This window comes from Lagenorhynchus albirostris, chromosome 1, assembly GCF_949774975.1.
Source record: "Lagenorhynchus albirostris chromosome 1, mLagAlb1.1, whole genome shotgun sequence".
Lineage (NCBI taxonomy): Eukaryota > Metazoa > Chordata > Mammalia > Artiodactyla > Delphinidae > Lagenorhynchus > Lagenorhynchus albirostris.
The window spans coordinates 168,699,213-168,714,510 of NC_083095.1; the positions used below are offsets into that span (position 1 = coordinate 168,699,213).

At 40.4% G+C, this 15,298-nt stretch overlaps 1 protein-coding gene across 1 annotated transcript in view; it reads right to left on the minus strand.

Moving 5' to 3' along the window:
- Positions 1 to 15,298, minus strand: part of ITIH5 (inter-alpha-trypsin inhibitor heavy chain 5) — a 74,427-nt gene that overhangs the window by 21,829 nt on the left and 37,300 nt on the right. Inside the window, exon 7 of the mRNA XM_060159939.1 lies at positions 12,003 to 12,119. Coding sequence (XP_060015922.1) covers positions 12,003 to 12,119 — 117 coding nt within the window. The remainder of the gene's footprint in view (positions 1 to 12,002; positions 12,120 to 15,298) is intronic.

The following is a 15,298-nucleotide window of genomic DNA, read 5'->3' on the forward strand; positions in this document are numbered from 1 at the left end:
AAAAACTTTAAGCTGTAATAAAACGAACATAAACCATCAAAGTGTGTCTCTGTCCAATATGAGGAATCTTGTTGAAAGAAACTAAAACTATTTTTCTCCTGGCCAAAGTGTTCCTTTTAGAGAAACAGCAGAAACTCAGAAGCCTTCTTTATATAATTGGAAAATTGGGGATAGAAGTCATCAGATTTTCCAATATTTTAAAAGTTTAGTAAGTGCTAAATATTAACTTGAAATTTCACCTAGGAGTAAATGGAGAAAACTATTTCTTTGGTCTCTACGTTGTCTGTACTATTACAAAGAGCATATTTTCAAAATTAAGCAAAATCATAAGGCTCCCGTATTTAAAAATACATTATTTTAAGCTATTGTAATTTCATTTACTGTTTGAATTCTAATTTCAAATGCTCTTTCAATGCAATACTGTGCTAAATTATGTTATAACTCTGGTTCTGATTACCCAATCTGTGTAAAAATGTTAAATGGTTGTTCCTCCATAGCAAGAGAAAAGCACTGTTCTAGTAAAAGTTCAGATCTAAATTCCAGTATTACTTCAGGACTGGTTCTAAAAGAGAATAGTTGTTAACTAAATTCTGGCTGAATAAAAAAAGTCTGAATAGGTTTAGATATTAGAGCATCTTTTGCAATATAAACATAACTATATTTCACGAGTCTTTGTGTTTGGATAACATTATTCTAACTTGAGAAGCAAACTCTCATATGAATGCTCTGGATAATGTTACAATCTATCACCTAATGTTTTGACTTTGCTTTGACAAATGTATCAGGTATTTACCTAACAATGTCATGGTACATTTTTCTAAAAAGCTCTTTGCCAATAACATTTCTTTGATTCTTTATGATGTAGTAAGCACATCTATTTCCCGTGCTTGATGTAGAAATAACTCAAGGCTCAAAAGAGATAATCTTTTTCACTTCTCTTCACATGGAAGGTTAGTAGTTATCACGATTTGCTCACATGGCTGATGCCATCCCTCTTACTCTGGCCAAGAATATAACCTCACCACTTCTATCCAGGTGGTCACAGGCTCCAGGTGTTCATTCACAGGTATGGCTTCCTGCTCAAGCAGGAAGTAGATAAGAGGATGCTAACCCAGAAAAGTTCACCTAAGTTTACAGATCTTTGTAAATGGAGTCCTTCACCCACGTTCTGACACACCTACTGACTAAGAGGACTGAGTTCTTGGTCTCCAGTGCCAGGTCTAGATTCTGAAGTTTATATTGCCCAACTGCATGCTTGGATTCTAGAGCCCTACCCGTTTCAGTCTACAGATTTTTGCGGTGTTTGACCCTCTGACCACCCCTTGACCCATCCAACTTTCCCTTAGGTATGAGTTCTTATGACTTCTGTGTCCCTGGCCTAGGTCCACCTAGGCTACTCGCTTTAAATACCCAGAAATGTGCCCTGGTGAACATCAAGAATATAACAGAAGGATGTGGGGAGGCTGTGAAAAAGCCACAGTCAGTGAGAAACAGTGGAACAGTTATGAGAGAAGTATACACAGCACATCAGCACATGAGGATCGTACACACAAGGAAATCGAGCAAGTGGAGTCACCCTCCAGCAGGCTGGGACAGTGGCGGTGTCCCTGTGTCTGTCACCACTCTGCCCCTTGGTGCCCCTTCCATGCTGAGAATCTGCGGTGTCCTCTGTTTGCTCAGCTGTGCACCTGAGGACTTGTGACAATATCCCTGCCTCTCCAATCAGAATGGTTTTCAAGTTATCTAATCCAAAATAATACCACAAACTTACGGCTATAACTTATTCCCTCTCGTCTCGTAGCTTTCTTCATGTTTTTCCCCAACCAAGAATTCACTCCGTCCTTTCCTGCCACCTTCAAGGACTAGCTCCTAGGTCACCTCCATCATTAATCTTTTGTCAAGTACCTCAAGCCCTTTCCTTTCCACCAAATTCTTTCCACTATCTAGAATACATGGCATGTTGGGTTTGATTAACACCTGATTATCTATATTTCTTTTCCCCAGCAGAATTCTAAGGTCTTTCATTGAAGTGACTTAAATAGGATGCTTTTCCTTTTTTTTAAATTGAAGTATACTTGATGTATAACATATCTACTATAGGTGTACGATAAAGTGATTCACAATTTTTAAAGGTTATACTCCATTTATAGTTATTATAAATTGTTGGCTATATTTGTGTTATACAGTACATCCTTTTAGCTTATTTTATACCTAATAGCTTGTACCTCTTACTCCCCTACCCCTCCCTATCTTGCCCCGCCCCCCTTCCCTTTCCCCACTGGTAACCTCTAGTTTGTTCTCTACCTGAGTCTGCTTCTTTTCTGCCATGTTCACTAGTCTGTTGTATTTTTCAGATTCCACGTGTAAGTGGTATCCTACAGTGTTTGTCTTCCTCTGGTGTTTTTCTTATATATACTCTTCCTCTCGCCTCCGTGTTTTTGCACGTTATCTCTCTCTCCCTCTCCCTTCTCATCCCATCCCTGAATTAACTTCTGAAAGACTCAACTATCCCCTCCCCTGGGAAGCATTCATTATCCCCTCCCCTGGGAAGCATTCATTATCCCCTACTCCACCCCTCAAAAAAACTGATCAGCACCTCCATCGTGCCGTGACTGGACCCTACATGTACCTCTATCACAGGGAGCACTTTGCATACAATTTTCTACATGACTTTTCTTCTCTGGACCTCTTGGGAGAAAAGGCTCTGTCTTATTTATCTTTGTATCCCCATGCCTCGTACCTCTCCCATAGCACATAATCCACATGTATTTCATTCTTGGAGAATCTGAAGTCTGGAGTCAAAGCCAAGATGCCATCCTGAGGGAGAGTGGGGTCCTAAGCAAGAGAACGAGGTGGCTGTGATGTCAGACCTGGGCAGGTCTTAGGAATTGTACCCCCTTTCCATCAGCCAACCAAGTGGATGCAATCCAGGAATAACAATGCTTTCTGACACTCTGATAATCATTCCACATTTGTTACCTCATTTAATCCTCTTTGACTTATAGCATTTATCTCGTTGTTACTTGTGCATAAGTTTCCTATCTAGCCCCTTACAGAGAAGGTCTGCTGATCGAAATCCCCACTGGAAAGACGTAAGTGCAAGGTCAGGATGCCAGGAAGGGGAAGCTAGGCTTTGAGTTATACAAAGACCATGCTTTCAGATGCTGACCACAAGGCCCGCACTCTGGACAGATAATACAAGAGTACTCAAAGCTCTGTACTGTTCATGTTTCCTTCCTACGATAGCCACATAGTACCTTCATTCAGAGATCCTCAAAACTTTTTAGACATGACCTCATTTAGCTCAGTCTTAACTGCCTCAGCAAACTTTTTAAATGGGTGCCTCCTATTTATTTAAAATTATCTATATGATCTTTGTTGAAGAGCAAGTTTTTTTTTTTTTGAAACAAAAAAATTCAAGTTTTCATTGGTGGCCCAGGGTAAAAACATTTTGCCCTCTGCCCATCATTTATTTCCTCATATTCTGAGTCTGAGCCCAAAGACACCAGTTTCCCCCACTGCCTTCTGTTCACGGCCCTGAGTCCCAGACCTCTGTTCTGCAATGTATTTCTGAGACATGCATCTGTTAGTGGCACTGTCTGGACAAAGGCAGCTCAGGAGATGAGGATAAACGCCATCAACTGAAACAGTCTTCCTAGACAACACCAATTAGCCGCCACTCTAGACCAGGGGTCAGCCAACCACGGCCTGGGGGCCGAATCCAGGCTGCTACTTCTTTTGAATAAGTACAATTTTATGGGAAGACGACAAGCCCATTTCTTTGCACGTTGCAACAGCTGCCTTTGCGCTACAACGGCAGAGTTCAGTCATTACGACAGAGTCCATCCAGCCTGTAAAGCTTAAGATATTCACTGGTCTGTTATTTTTAGAAAACGTTTGCTGACCCCTGTCCCAGAAAACTGGAAAGAGGGAAACTGGACATTGTGTTATTAACTGGAGTCATGCTTTCAGAGGCTCACCACAAGGCCTGCAGCCTGAAAAAGTGAGGCAGGAGGGCCCAAACCTTACACTGTCCGTTTTTTACTTGCATGACAGGTGCACGGTGCCAACCTCTGGAGACTCCAAATTTCTTAGACATGATCTCCTTTGTACGCCTGCATCCCTCCTTTCTGAGCTCCTTCACATGTGCAGGGAGCTCTCTCCTCCAACCAGATCACCTCCCCGAGGTCCTTCTGGGCCGGGCTGGCCCTGTCCAGCATTCTTCCGGGCTGCTCAGCGAAACTCAGACTGCCCTCCTTTGATCCCCACCACTTCAAAGGTACTCTCTCCACATCTTAACGTCTTTCCAGCATTCTCACCGCTCTTGAAGAGAACGGCTAAAAGGAATGTACCAGCAGACACCACTGGACCTCATGGTACCCAGAGATTCCTCACTCTGCACCTCTGTGGTCTCCATCCTCACGCTCAGCCTGTCCAACCCAAATCATAAGAGGGAAAGCGGCCTGCATCCCTGCACACGCCCCAGGTAGGCTTAAAGCTAAATAAGGAAACACTAACAGTTAATTCTGTGTATCAGAGCAGCAGCTCCATTCATTTCTCACAACAGCACGCTGCTGGGGGAAGTCTCTCAGGGCAGGTGACCTCTGTGCACTCACCTGAGATGGGCAGCGTTCAAGTGATCTCCTCACTTGGTGTAAGAATAGGTGTTGTATATAAAATAGACAAGCAACAGGGACCTACTATCTAGCACAGGGAACCATACTCAATATTTTGTAATAACCTGTAAGGCAGGGGTCCCCAGCCCCTGCCTTATAGGGTGGGGAGTCTCCTGTTAAGAGCCAGGCCGCACAGCAGGAGGTGAGTGCCGGCAGGCGAGCAAGCGAAGCTTCATCTGCCGCTCCCCATGGCTCGCGTTACCGCCTGAACCATACCTGCCCCACCTGGTCCACGAAAAAAATTGTCTTCCACGAAACCAGTCCCTGGTGCCAAAAAGGTTGGGGACTGCTGTTATAAGGGAAAAGAATCTTAAAAAGAATATCTATATCTGAATCACCTTGCTGTACCTGAAACTAATACAACATTGTACATCAACTATACTTCAATTAAAAAAAAGAAAGAAAAAAAAACAGGAAAAGAAAAAGAACAGGTAGAGCCCGAAAGCCTGAGCGCCGGCCTGAAGTTCCGCCCTCATGATACAGTGAAGAATGTTATGGGGAAGAGCTTCAGGGTGGGGTAGACCGGGCTTGACTCCAAACTTTTCTACATATAACTTTGTATATTTCAGTGCACTTACATCACCTTCCTGTCCCTCACCTTCTCATCTACAAAATAGGGATAACCATGTCTATTTCAATGGATTGCTGGAAGATGAAATGAACAAATGTATGGAAAACCCTTAGTGTGCTGGGTACCTGCTGGTCACTCAGGGGCTGTAGCTACTACCTTTAAAAATGCCAGTTACATTTAATAATTTATGCTCTGGTGGGTTTTTCAGCAAAAATCACTACCCTGCTACATGCCAGGTACCATGCTAGGAGCTGGGGCTGTGTACTCTAATGATCAAAACCAAGATGGTTCCCAAACCCATGGAGCTTACAGACCATTTGCCTATAAGGTTACACACAGAATGTCCAAATAGCACATGGAAGCCCAATTTTGCTCAAAGAAGAAAGTGAGGTTCTGGAGCATGAAGTAAGCCAGTGAAGGAAGCACGAATGAAATTCAGATGCGAGTTCTCCGATTCACGAGCTCACACTTCCCCTCATTTTAGTTTGGCAATTACAGATAAGCACCTCTGCGCTTGTTCTTTGCCCTCGAAAACTGTTGACTACATTAAACGGAGAAAGGAAGACAACCTCCCAAAGCCACATGGGAGTCTAGGATTGGCAGAGAATGGAGCAAGTCTGCAGAAAGTTGTGGCATGAAAGACATCTGTTAACTCATGTATTAGCCACTGCTTGGTCACCAAAGCAGGTCCCTTAGCCAAGCTCCTTCATATGAAGGCAAAAGTAGTAGGTCCAATAATATAGCTTAGGGCAAAGAAAGAGAAGAACATGCAGACCCTTGTCAAAGAAGACTGTATTGAATAGACACCTACTATCCTCAGTGTTCCCACGTTATGTTTGCTTGTGCCAATCCCTTAAGCAGGTAACCAGACAGAGTAAAAAAGGTCTAACCCGCTCACGGTTTTTGTTCCTCTTCAGATCCCCGTCTCACTAAGAAGTTTCACAAACTCAAGCTGGGAGGCAGAAATCTTGCCTGACCCAACACCAGAGCCATCTCAATATATTTTTCAGCAAGAGCAGGTGGAGAGAAAACGGAGCTGAGCCCTGAGCCAGCAGCTGCAGGAGTTGCTGAAGCTGCCCCCAGGCTGGTTAAGTCCCGGCATCGAGGCTCACATTCCTACCAGGATGTGAGGACCAGAACGAGACAATGCCAAACGCACACAGTTCGGGGCGCTCCTCAGGTACTGATAGACCCTTGACTAAGAATACATTTTAAGGTGAAATGACCTTTACAATTCCTTATAGATCAGTTGTTTAAGTACTTACTCAATACCAACTATATGCCCAACATTGTGATAAATACAGTGAAGTATCTCGGGCCCTTCAAAGATGCGGGAGCCAAGAACATCCAGGATGAGAGTGAATGCATGATTCTTCACAGCACAAGAGTGGACCTGAGACACATGGCTGATGTTGTCAAGCCTGCTGACATATCACCAAAGCCCTGTGTTTGGGGGTAATCTCCCTCTTCACCAGGGGACACAATACTGTGTACCAGACTCTACAAAGAGCCAGCTAAGCTGTTCACTCAGGGCTGTGGCCTTCAAGGAGATGAGAGCTGCTAAAACAGTCAGTGGTTTTCAAAACCACTCAAGGCAGCCACGGGCTTTAGAAATTGCCTGGAGGCTTCTGACATGTGTTTGGCTGCTCTAGGGTGGTTCTCCTGGAAAGCGGCCACACTGCGGCTCAGAAGGCAGCAGAGTGCATGCCAGACGTTCAGTGCCTTGCAAGGAATGGGATTCCCTATCCAGGAATGAAGGAAGAGGGGAGAATAACAAACAGAGTGACATCTATCATTACACTGCACTTGGTAAGGAAATCCCTCCCTCTAGATGCAGCCTTCTCAACTGAGTCTTGAAATGTAAAGGCATTGACCGTGTTGCCATCTGCACATCTGTCACTTCACATGGGAAGGCTGTCTCATCACCCCGTTACTTTCACTGAGACCTCACAGCATCTTGGTTTGATTTATGGCCTTCAGGGTCAGACCTGGCTTTGAAGCCTGGCCCTGCCATTTACTAGCTGTGTTATCTACCTTTGCAAAGCCTCAGTTTCTCCATCAGTGAAATGGGGATGACAACCAAATCGTTATAAAGATTAAATACTCATTAATTAAAAAATTCATGTAATTGCCTTAGCATATTGAAAATGCTTCATGCTCCATTTTTAAGAAGCACCTGAATTATGTTATCATTAAAAGTAAGTCTAGGAGCCCCTGGTTCAGTTCATTGATTTTGTCTGCACAATTTGGGGCAGGATTTATCTTTCTGGGGGTTATTTGGTAAGAAGGTTATTGATAGTTCTCCCATAAGAAGTGGGAGAAGACCCATGTGCGCTGGAATGGACTGGGCTTGAGGTTAAATCCTGAAGTGACTCAGGTTCCTGAAGATGTGAGAGGCTTTCAAGCTGCTGTAGCCTTTGGGTGATGAAGGGCCTTCTTGTGACCATGCAGTAGAACTGATCATGCATTTTACCATTTGGGTGTTTCTTAATATTTATTAGGAAATCATTTAAATATTATAATTTTGTTGAGTTCTACAAATGCATACAATAGAAACTGTCATTATAAGTAATTTACATTATGAAGATGAAAATCGTATTTCTTTAAACTTGCATTTCTTTAGTTACTAGTACAATTGACTCTTTTTCATAATCTTATTGAATCTTCTTATTTCTTCTCTGTAAATTGTTTCACATCTTTTGCCCATTTTCTTATACAGGATTAATTTCATTGATCTGGAGTAGCTCTTTACATATTAAAGATAAACTCCTTTCCTCCTCATATAGCACTTTATATATTAAAGATAAACCTCTTTTTGCTGCAAAGTTTTCCCCAGTCTTTTGTTCCCTTTTTATTTAAAACAAAAGTTTGAAATTTTTATATAGCTGAAGTTATTGATCTTCTTCCTTTGTAATTACTTTCATTGCTTTTAAGTTTAGAAAGTCTTTCCTTACTTCAAAAGTAGTTAAATGTGCACCTATATTTTCTTACATATTTTGGCATGTGGTTCATTGATTACTTTTAACTGCTTAATTTATTTAGAATTCTTAGTCTGGTAACAGGTTTAAATGTTATAAATTGGTACAGTCTTTCTGGAAAAATGTTTTTGCAATACGAATTAAAAACCACAAATGGGTTGGTGTTCCTTGCCCTACTTATAAAAAATGTAACTAAAGAAAATGATCAGGCATGCAGCCACGGATTTCTACTGAAGACAGTCATTCCGATGCTGCTTATATTAGCAAAAAATGGAAATAACTTCAAAGTCTCTCGTGCTGGTGGAGTAAATATTGTTTAGCTGCACTGTCCAATAATGGTAACCATCAGCCACATGCGGTATTTAAATTTAAATGTATTAAAATTAAATAAAATTAAATATTCAGCTCCTCAGTTGCTCAAATGCTCAATGTGGCTACCATACTGGATAGCAGTGGTACCAAACATCCCCATTCTCACAGAGGTTTCTGTGGAATAGTGCTGCTCTGTGGCCATTAAAATCAGGTTTTGAAAGAATATTTAAAACCATTGGATAATTTATAATATGATGGTAAGTAAAAATATCAAAATATAAAATATTTACTGAATTCAGATTGGTTGCAGCAACTTTAATCATCAATATCTTCATCAAATGCTGGTTTCTATAGAGGAAACCCAAACCCTGCCCTCACGAAGCTTGTTGTCTTAAAGAAAAGAGAAAAAAAAAACCCCAGAAAATCTGAAGTGCAATAGGTGCATAGGAATTTAACGAGATACACAGGGAAATGTAGCACATGGCACCTACTCTGCAGCTGTTAACTGACTGGAATTCCAAACGGGAATTATTATACTGGATCATACACAAGGCCTAATTAACACTGTCTTCTGTGGCCAACAGTGGTCTCAAAAGAAGCCATGATTATCCTTCTGTCCACATCTATTGATATTATCCACCAAAGGCACAAAAACAACTTAGCAAACAAATGGCATTTAAGAACCTGGAGTACATAAAGCAAGGAACTTTACAGAGTACTTAGTAAATATGGAAAGGTTATAAGGCCTCTGAAACATCAATAAATAATCAACCACAACAAAAGAATGCTTCACTTATATGTGAATAAAACTTTGGAAAATGATGCCCATAAGTAAAACCTACATGCAATTTGTACTCAACCTTCCCACTAAGAACAACTGAAAAGTTAAACAAAATGTATATATTTTTAAATCTTGAAAGTATCAAAGAGTTAATAAAATAGTGAGAAAAATATCTGGGAGAAGATGAAAATGTAAAGAGGTGGGCTCAGCATCTGGGATCACTTTTTAGCTTAAGCATCCAAGAGCTGACGTCCAGAGACCTCCAAGGATAGAAATAAACCAGCTTTTGAAAGGACTGCAATCCAGCTCTGAGCCATCTGGTCTGCCCATAAAAATCTCAAGCCCTGAAAATGGACTAAAATGATCCCAGTTTGTTATTCCCCCAGGAACCTGATAGAAATAACTCAAAACTCTCTAGAGGAATAGATCCTGATCCTAGGCCTCAAACTATTTCTACAAAACATTTTCAATATAATGTCCATCACACAATGGAAGATAACCAGTCACACTGGAGAAAAGATGAGTGACAGTCAAAACAGCTCTTAAGTGGCTCTAGAGTTTGTAATTATCAGATGTGGACTTTAAATTGCTATGTGTACTGTGCTTGAGAAAATAAAAAAAGTATTAAAAACTTAGTACATAACATTCTAAAAAGTGAGAGAGCAAATCTGAAAAAGAACCAAATGGAAATTCTAGAACTAAAAAACACAATACCTGAAATAACTCAATGGGTGAGTTTAACAGCAGATCAGACCTGAAGGGAGAATCTGTGAACTGGAAGACAGGCTGGAATGAAGCATGGAAAGGCAAAATTTGGAATATACAGAAGACATCATGGGAAACACAGAGAATATGGAGAAAAAAAATCTAACATGGGAATCCCAGGAGGAAAAGTGAGTCGAAGCAATTTCATGGATGACAGCTGACGCCTTTCCCATGAATCCCCAAATTCATGAAGCCTTAGGAACTTCAGGGAGAAAAAAATAAGAAGAAATACACACCTAGAACCATCATTTTAAAACTACAGAGAACTAAAGATGAAGAGGAAAATCTTAAAGACAGTTGACCATAAAAGATTACCTTTAGAGGAACGACAGTTTAAATTATTATGGACTTTTCAACAGCAACAATGGAACCCAGGTGACAATGGAATATACCTTCAATGGGCTGAAAGAAAATCACTGCCAACCTAGAACTGACATCCCCAGTAATAATATCCTTAAAGAGGGAGAGGGAAATAAATCATTTCAGACAAGCAAAAACTGAGAAGTCTGTACCAGCAGATCCACCATTAAAAAGATACCAGTGAATGTTCTTCAGGTGCAAAAAAAGAAAAAAAAAAAAAAGGAATCCCAGATGGAAGGTCAGAGATGCTGAATGAAGAAAAAGTATTAGAAAGGAAGGAGTCAGCAGGCTGACTGTACAAGAATGTGATGCAGAAGAACCAGGAAAATCTAGCTTACAGGAGAGGTTATCTTCCCCTTATTCAAGTTAAAAATTATATTTGGTTATCCTCCAAAAGAAAAGAGTTAAAACAAATCCTTGTATCACATTTTGGAATATATTTTTCACTATTTTTGGGTGGGGGAAAATCAGACGTCATGGAGAAAAGATCAATATATTATACTGGGCATTCCCTGGCAGTCCACTGGTTAGGACGCCACACTTCCAATGCCAGGGACCTGGGTTCAGTCCCTGGTTGGGGAACTAAGATCCCACAAGCCGCATGGTGAGGTCTATATATACATATAATACTGCATCTTTTTAAAAATATAAATGGTGAAAGTAACTACAAAGTAATAACAGAAAATGTTTGCAATAATTTATCAGCTAAGATCAGGTTGAATTCTATGTGGAGGGGCACCTAGGGGTGGAAACAGGGGGGACAGAGGGTTCCTAAGAGGTTTCAGATACTATTTTACTCATTAGACCACATATTTATCATTAATTGATAGAAACAGATAATGAATTAAGAAAGAAACCTAAGAGACCTAGTTCTTTGTTGAATGTAGAGATATTCGTTGGTCTGGCAACCAGTACAGAAAAAGTTCTGTTTTCCACTATGTGAGTTGGAAATATACTATAAATGCAAATTTCTGATATTTATGATACAAGAGTAGGATAAGGAATAGCCTTTTCCTATGGTTTGTGAAAAATGTAAATAGTTGTATTTTGGGGATAATTTAATTTTTCAGCACAGACTACAGGTCCCCTTAATGTCCCCTCATCCCTGGAATTCTAAGATTCATCCAAAATACTGTGAGAATATTAGTCCTGAATTACTGAGATACAAGTCCTTGGTTCTAACCACAGGCCAAGGGGGCTGCCAATGATTTTATTCCGTTGTTCTCAAAGGACATCACTACTGAAAGGAATTACTCCATCAACCATGGTGCTGTTGAGTGGCCTTCTCGTCGAATTCCCATCTCATTCACATTATCTACCCTGCCAGTCCCCTTTATTTCAAGGTGTTTCTACAGCCCTCTGCTCTCCTAAAACCCCCAGGCTGAAATGATAATTTATGCCCATGGCTTAACTGAATCAGTTCAGGAAGGTTCCCCACAGGCAGGAACAGCTGAATGGTAAAGCAGACATTTGTCATCAGTTGAATTCTATTCACTGAGAACATCACTGTCCCAGGCAAATGTGAGAGAGGAAAAAACGGGCAGGAAGCACTCACTCACCTGCCGCAGTTTGGTTCCCACCATGGAGGCACTGCTGTCAAGCACAAACACCACATTCTTGGGTAACGGAGGAAGGTCTTTGGGGGCAAAGTAGTGCACAAAATAGCCATTTAGAACCTGGTGGAGGGAAAAGAATGTAAAAATGGTAGTACCCAGATTAGGTAGGAAAACAAACCAAAATGGATAGTCTATGCGATCTCTAATAAAAGTCAAAGGTAGCATGAAACAGAGTCTAGGGCCAGATTCCGTACCCAGAGCAAAAGTATCCATGGTCCTGATTCCTCCAACTAACTGCAAATTAATGAATTAATTTGTTTATTTATTTAAACATCTTTATGGGAGTATAATTGCTTTACAATGGTGTGTTTCTGCTTTATAACAAAGTGAATCAGCTATACATACACATTTATCCCCATATCTCCTCCCTCTCATTTCTCCCTCCCACCCTCCCTATCCCACCCCTCTAGGTGGTCACAAAGCACTGAGCTGATCTCCCTGTGCTATGCGGCTGCTTCCCACTAGCTATCTATTTTACATTTGGTAGTGTATCTATGTCCATGCCACTCTCTCACTTCGTCCCAGCTTACCCTTCCCACTCCCTGTGTCCTCAAGTCCATTCTCTATGTCTGTGTCTTTATTCCTGTCCTGCCCCTAGGTTCTTCAGAACCTCATTATTTTTTTTTTTAGATTCCATATATATGTGTTAACATATGGTATTTTTCCCTTTCTGACTTACTTCACTCTGTATGACAGACTCTAGGTCCATCCACCTCACAACAAATAACTCAATTTTGTTTCTTTTTATGGATGGGTAATATTCCATTGTATATATGTGCCACATCTTCTTTATCCATTCATCTGTTGATGGACACTTAGGTTGCTTCCATGTCCTGGTTATTGTAAATAGAGCTGCAATGAACATTGTGGTACATGACTCTTTATGAATTATCATTTTCTCAGGATATATACCCAGTAGTGGGATTGCTGGGTCTTATGATAGTTCTATTGTTAGTTTTTTAAGGAACCTCCATACTGTTCTACATAGTGGCTGTATCAATTTACATTCCAAGCAACAGTGCAAGAGGGTTCCCTTTTCTCCACACCCTCTCCAGCATTTGTTGTTTGTAGATTTTTTGATGATGGCCATTCAGACTGGTGTGAGGTGATCCCTCACTGTAGTTTTGATTTGCATTTCTCTAATGATTAGTGATGTTGAACATCCTTTCATGTGTTTGTTGGCAATCTGTATATCTTCTTTGGAGAAATGTCTATTTAGATCTTCTGCCCATTTTTGGATTGGGTTGTTTGTTTTTTTGATATTGAGCTGCATGAGCTGCTTGTAAATTTTGAAGATTAATCCTTTGTCAGTTGCTTCATTTGCAAATATTTTCTCCCATTCTGAGGGTTGTCTTTTGGTCTTATTTATGGTTTCCTTTGTTGTACAAAAGTTTTTAAGTTTCATTAGGTCCCATTTGTTTATTTTTGTTTTTATTTCCATTTTTCTAGGAGGTGAGTCAAAAAGGATCTTGCTGTGATTTATGTCATAGAGTGTTCTGTGTATGTTTTCCTCTAAGAGTTTTATAGTGTCTGGCCTTACATTTAGGTCTTTAATCCATTTTGAGTTTATTTTTGTGTATGGTGTTAGGGAGTGTTCTAATTTCATTCTTTTACATGTAGCTGTCCAGTTTTCCCAGCACCACTTATTAAAGAGGCTGTCTTTTCTCTATTGTATATTCTTGCCTCCTTTATCAAAGATAAGGTGACCATATGTGCGTGGGTTTATCTCTGGGCTTTCTATCCTGTTCCATTGATCTATCTTTCTGTTTTTGTGCCAGTACCATACTGTCTTGATTACTGTAGCTTTGTAGTACAGTCTGAAGTCAGGGAGCCTGATTCCTCCAGCTCTGTTTTTCTTTCTCAAGATTGCATTGGCTATTCGGGGTCTTTTGTGTTTCCATACAAATTGTGAAATTTTTTGTTCTAGTCCTGTGAAAAATGCCATTGGTAGTTTGATAGGGATTGCATTGTATCTGCAGATTGCTTTGGGTAGTATAGTCATTTTCACAATGTTGATTCTTCCCATCCAAGAACATGGTATAGCTCTCTATCTGTTTGTATCATCTTTAATTTGTTTCATCAGTGTCTTATAGTTTTCTGCATACAGGTCTTTTGCCTCCTTAGGTAGGTTTATTCCTAGGTATTTTATTCTTTTTGTTCCACTGGTAAATGGGAGTGTTTCCTTAATTTCACTTTCAGATTTTTCATCATTAGTGTATAGGAATGCAAGAGATTTCTGTGCATTAATTTTGTATCCTGCTACTTGACCAAATTCATGGATTAGCTCTAGTAGTTTTCTGGTAGCATCTTTAAGATTCTCTATGTATAGTATCATGCCATCTGCAAACAGTTACAGCTTTACTTCTTTTCCAATTCGGATTCCTTTTATTTCTTTTTCTTCTCTGATTGCTGTGGCTAAAACTTCCAAAACTATGTTGAATAATAGTGGTGAGAGTGGACAACCTTGTCTTGTTCCTGATCTTAGAGGAAATGGTTTCAGTTTTTCACCATTGAGAACAATGTTGGCTGTGGGTTTGTCATATATGGCGTTTATTATGTTGAGGTAAGTTCCCTCTATACCCATTTTCTGGAGAGTTTTTTTAATGATAAATGGATGTTGAATTTTGTTGAAAGCTTTCTCTGCATCTATTGAATGACCATATGGTTTTTCTCCTTGAATTTGTTAACATGGTGTATCACATTGATTGATTTGCATATATTGAAGAATCCTTGCATTCCTGGGATAAACCCCAGTTGATCATGGTGTATGATCCTTTTATTTTATTTTTTTTTTTTTGCGGTACACGGGCCTCTCACTGTCTTGGCCTCTCCCGTTGCAGAGCATAGGCTCCGGGTGCACAGGCCCAGCGGCCATGGCCCACGGGCCCAGCTGCTCCACGGCATGTGGGATCTTCCCAGACCGAGGCACGAACCCGTGACCCCTGCATCGGCAGGTGGACTCTCAACCACTGTGCCACCAGGGAAGCCCGTATGATCCTTTTAATGTGCTGTTGGATTGTTTGCTAGTATTCTGTTGAGGATTTTTGCATCTATGTTCATCAGTGATATTGGTCTGTAGTTTTCTTTCTTTGTGACATCTTTGACTAATTGCTAATTTAATCTGTATAAAGTCATTCCTTAAAAGTATATTGACTACACTGACTAAATCAATTTAAATTATCCATCCCTTCTTGACCCTTGTCACTTGAGAATCCTGCTCCCTTCATTATCTGGTTTTT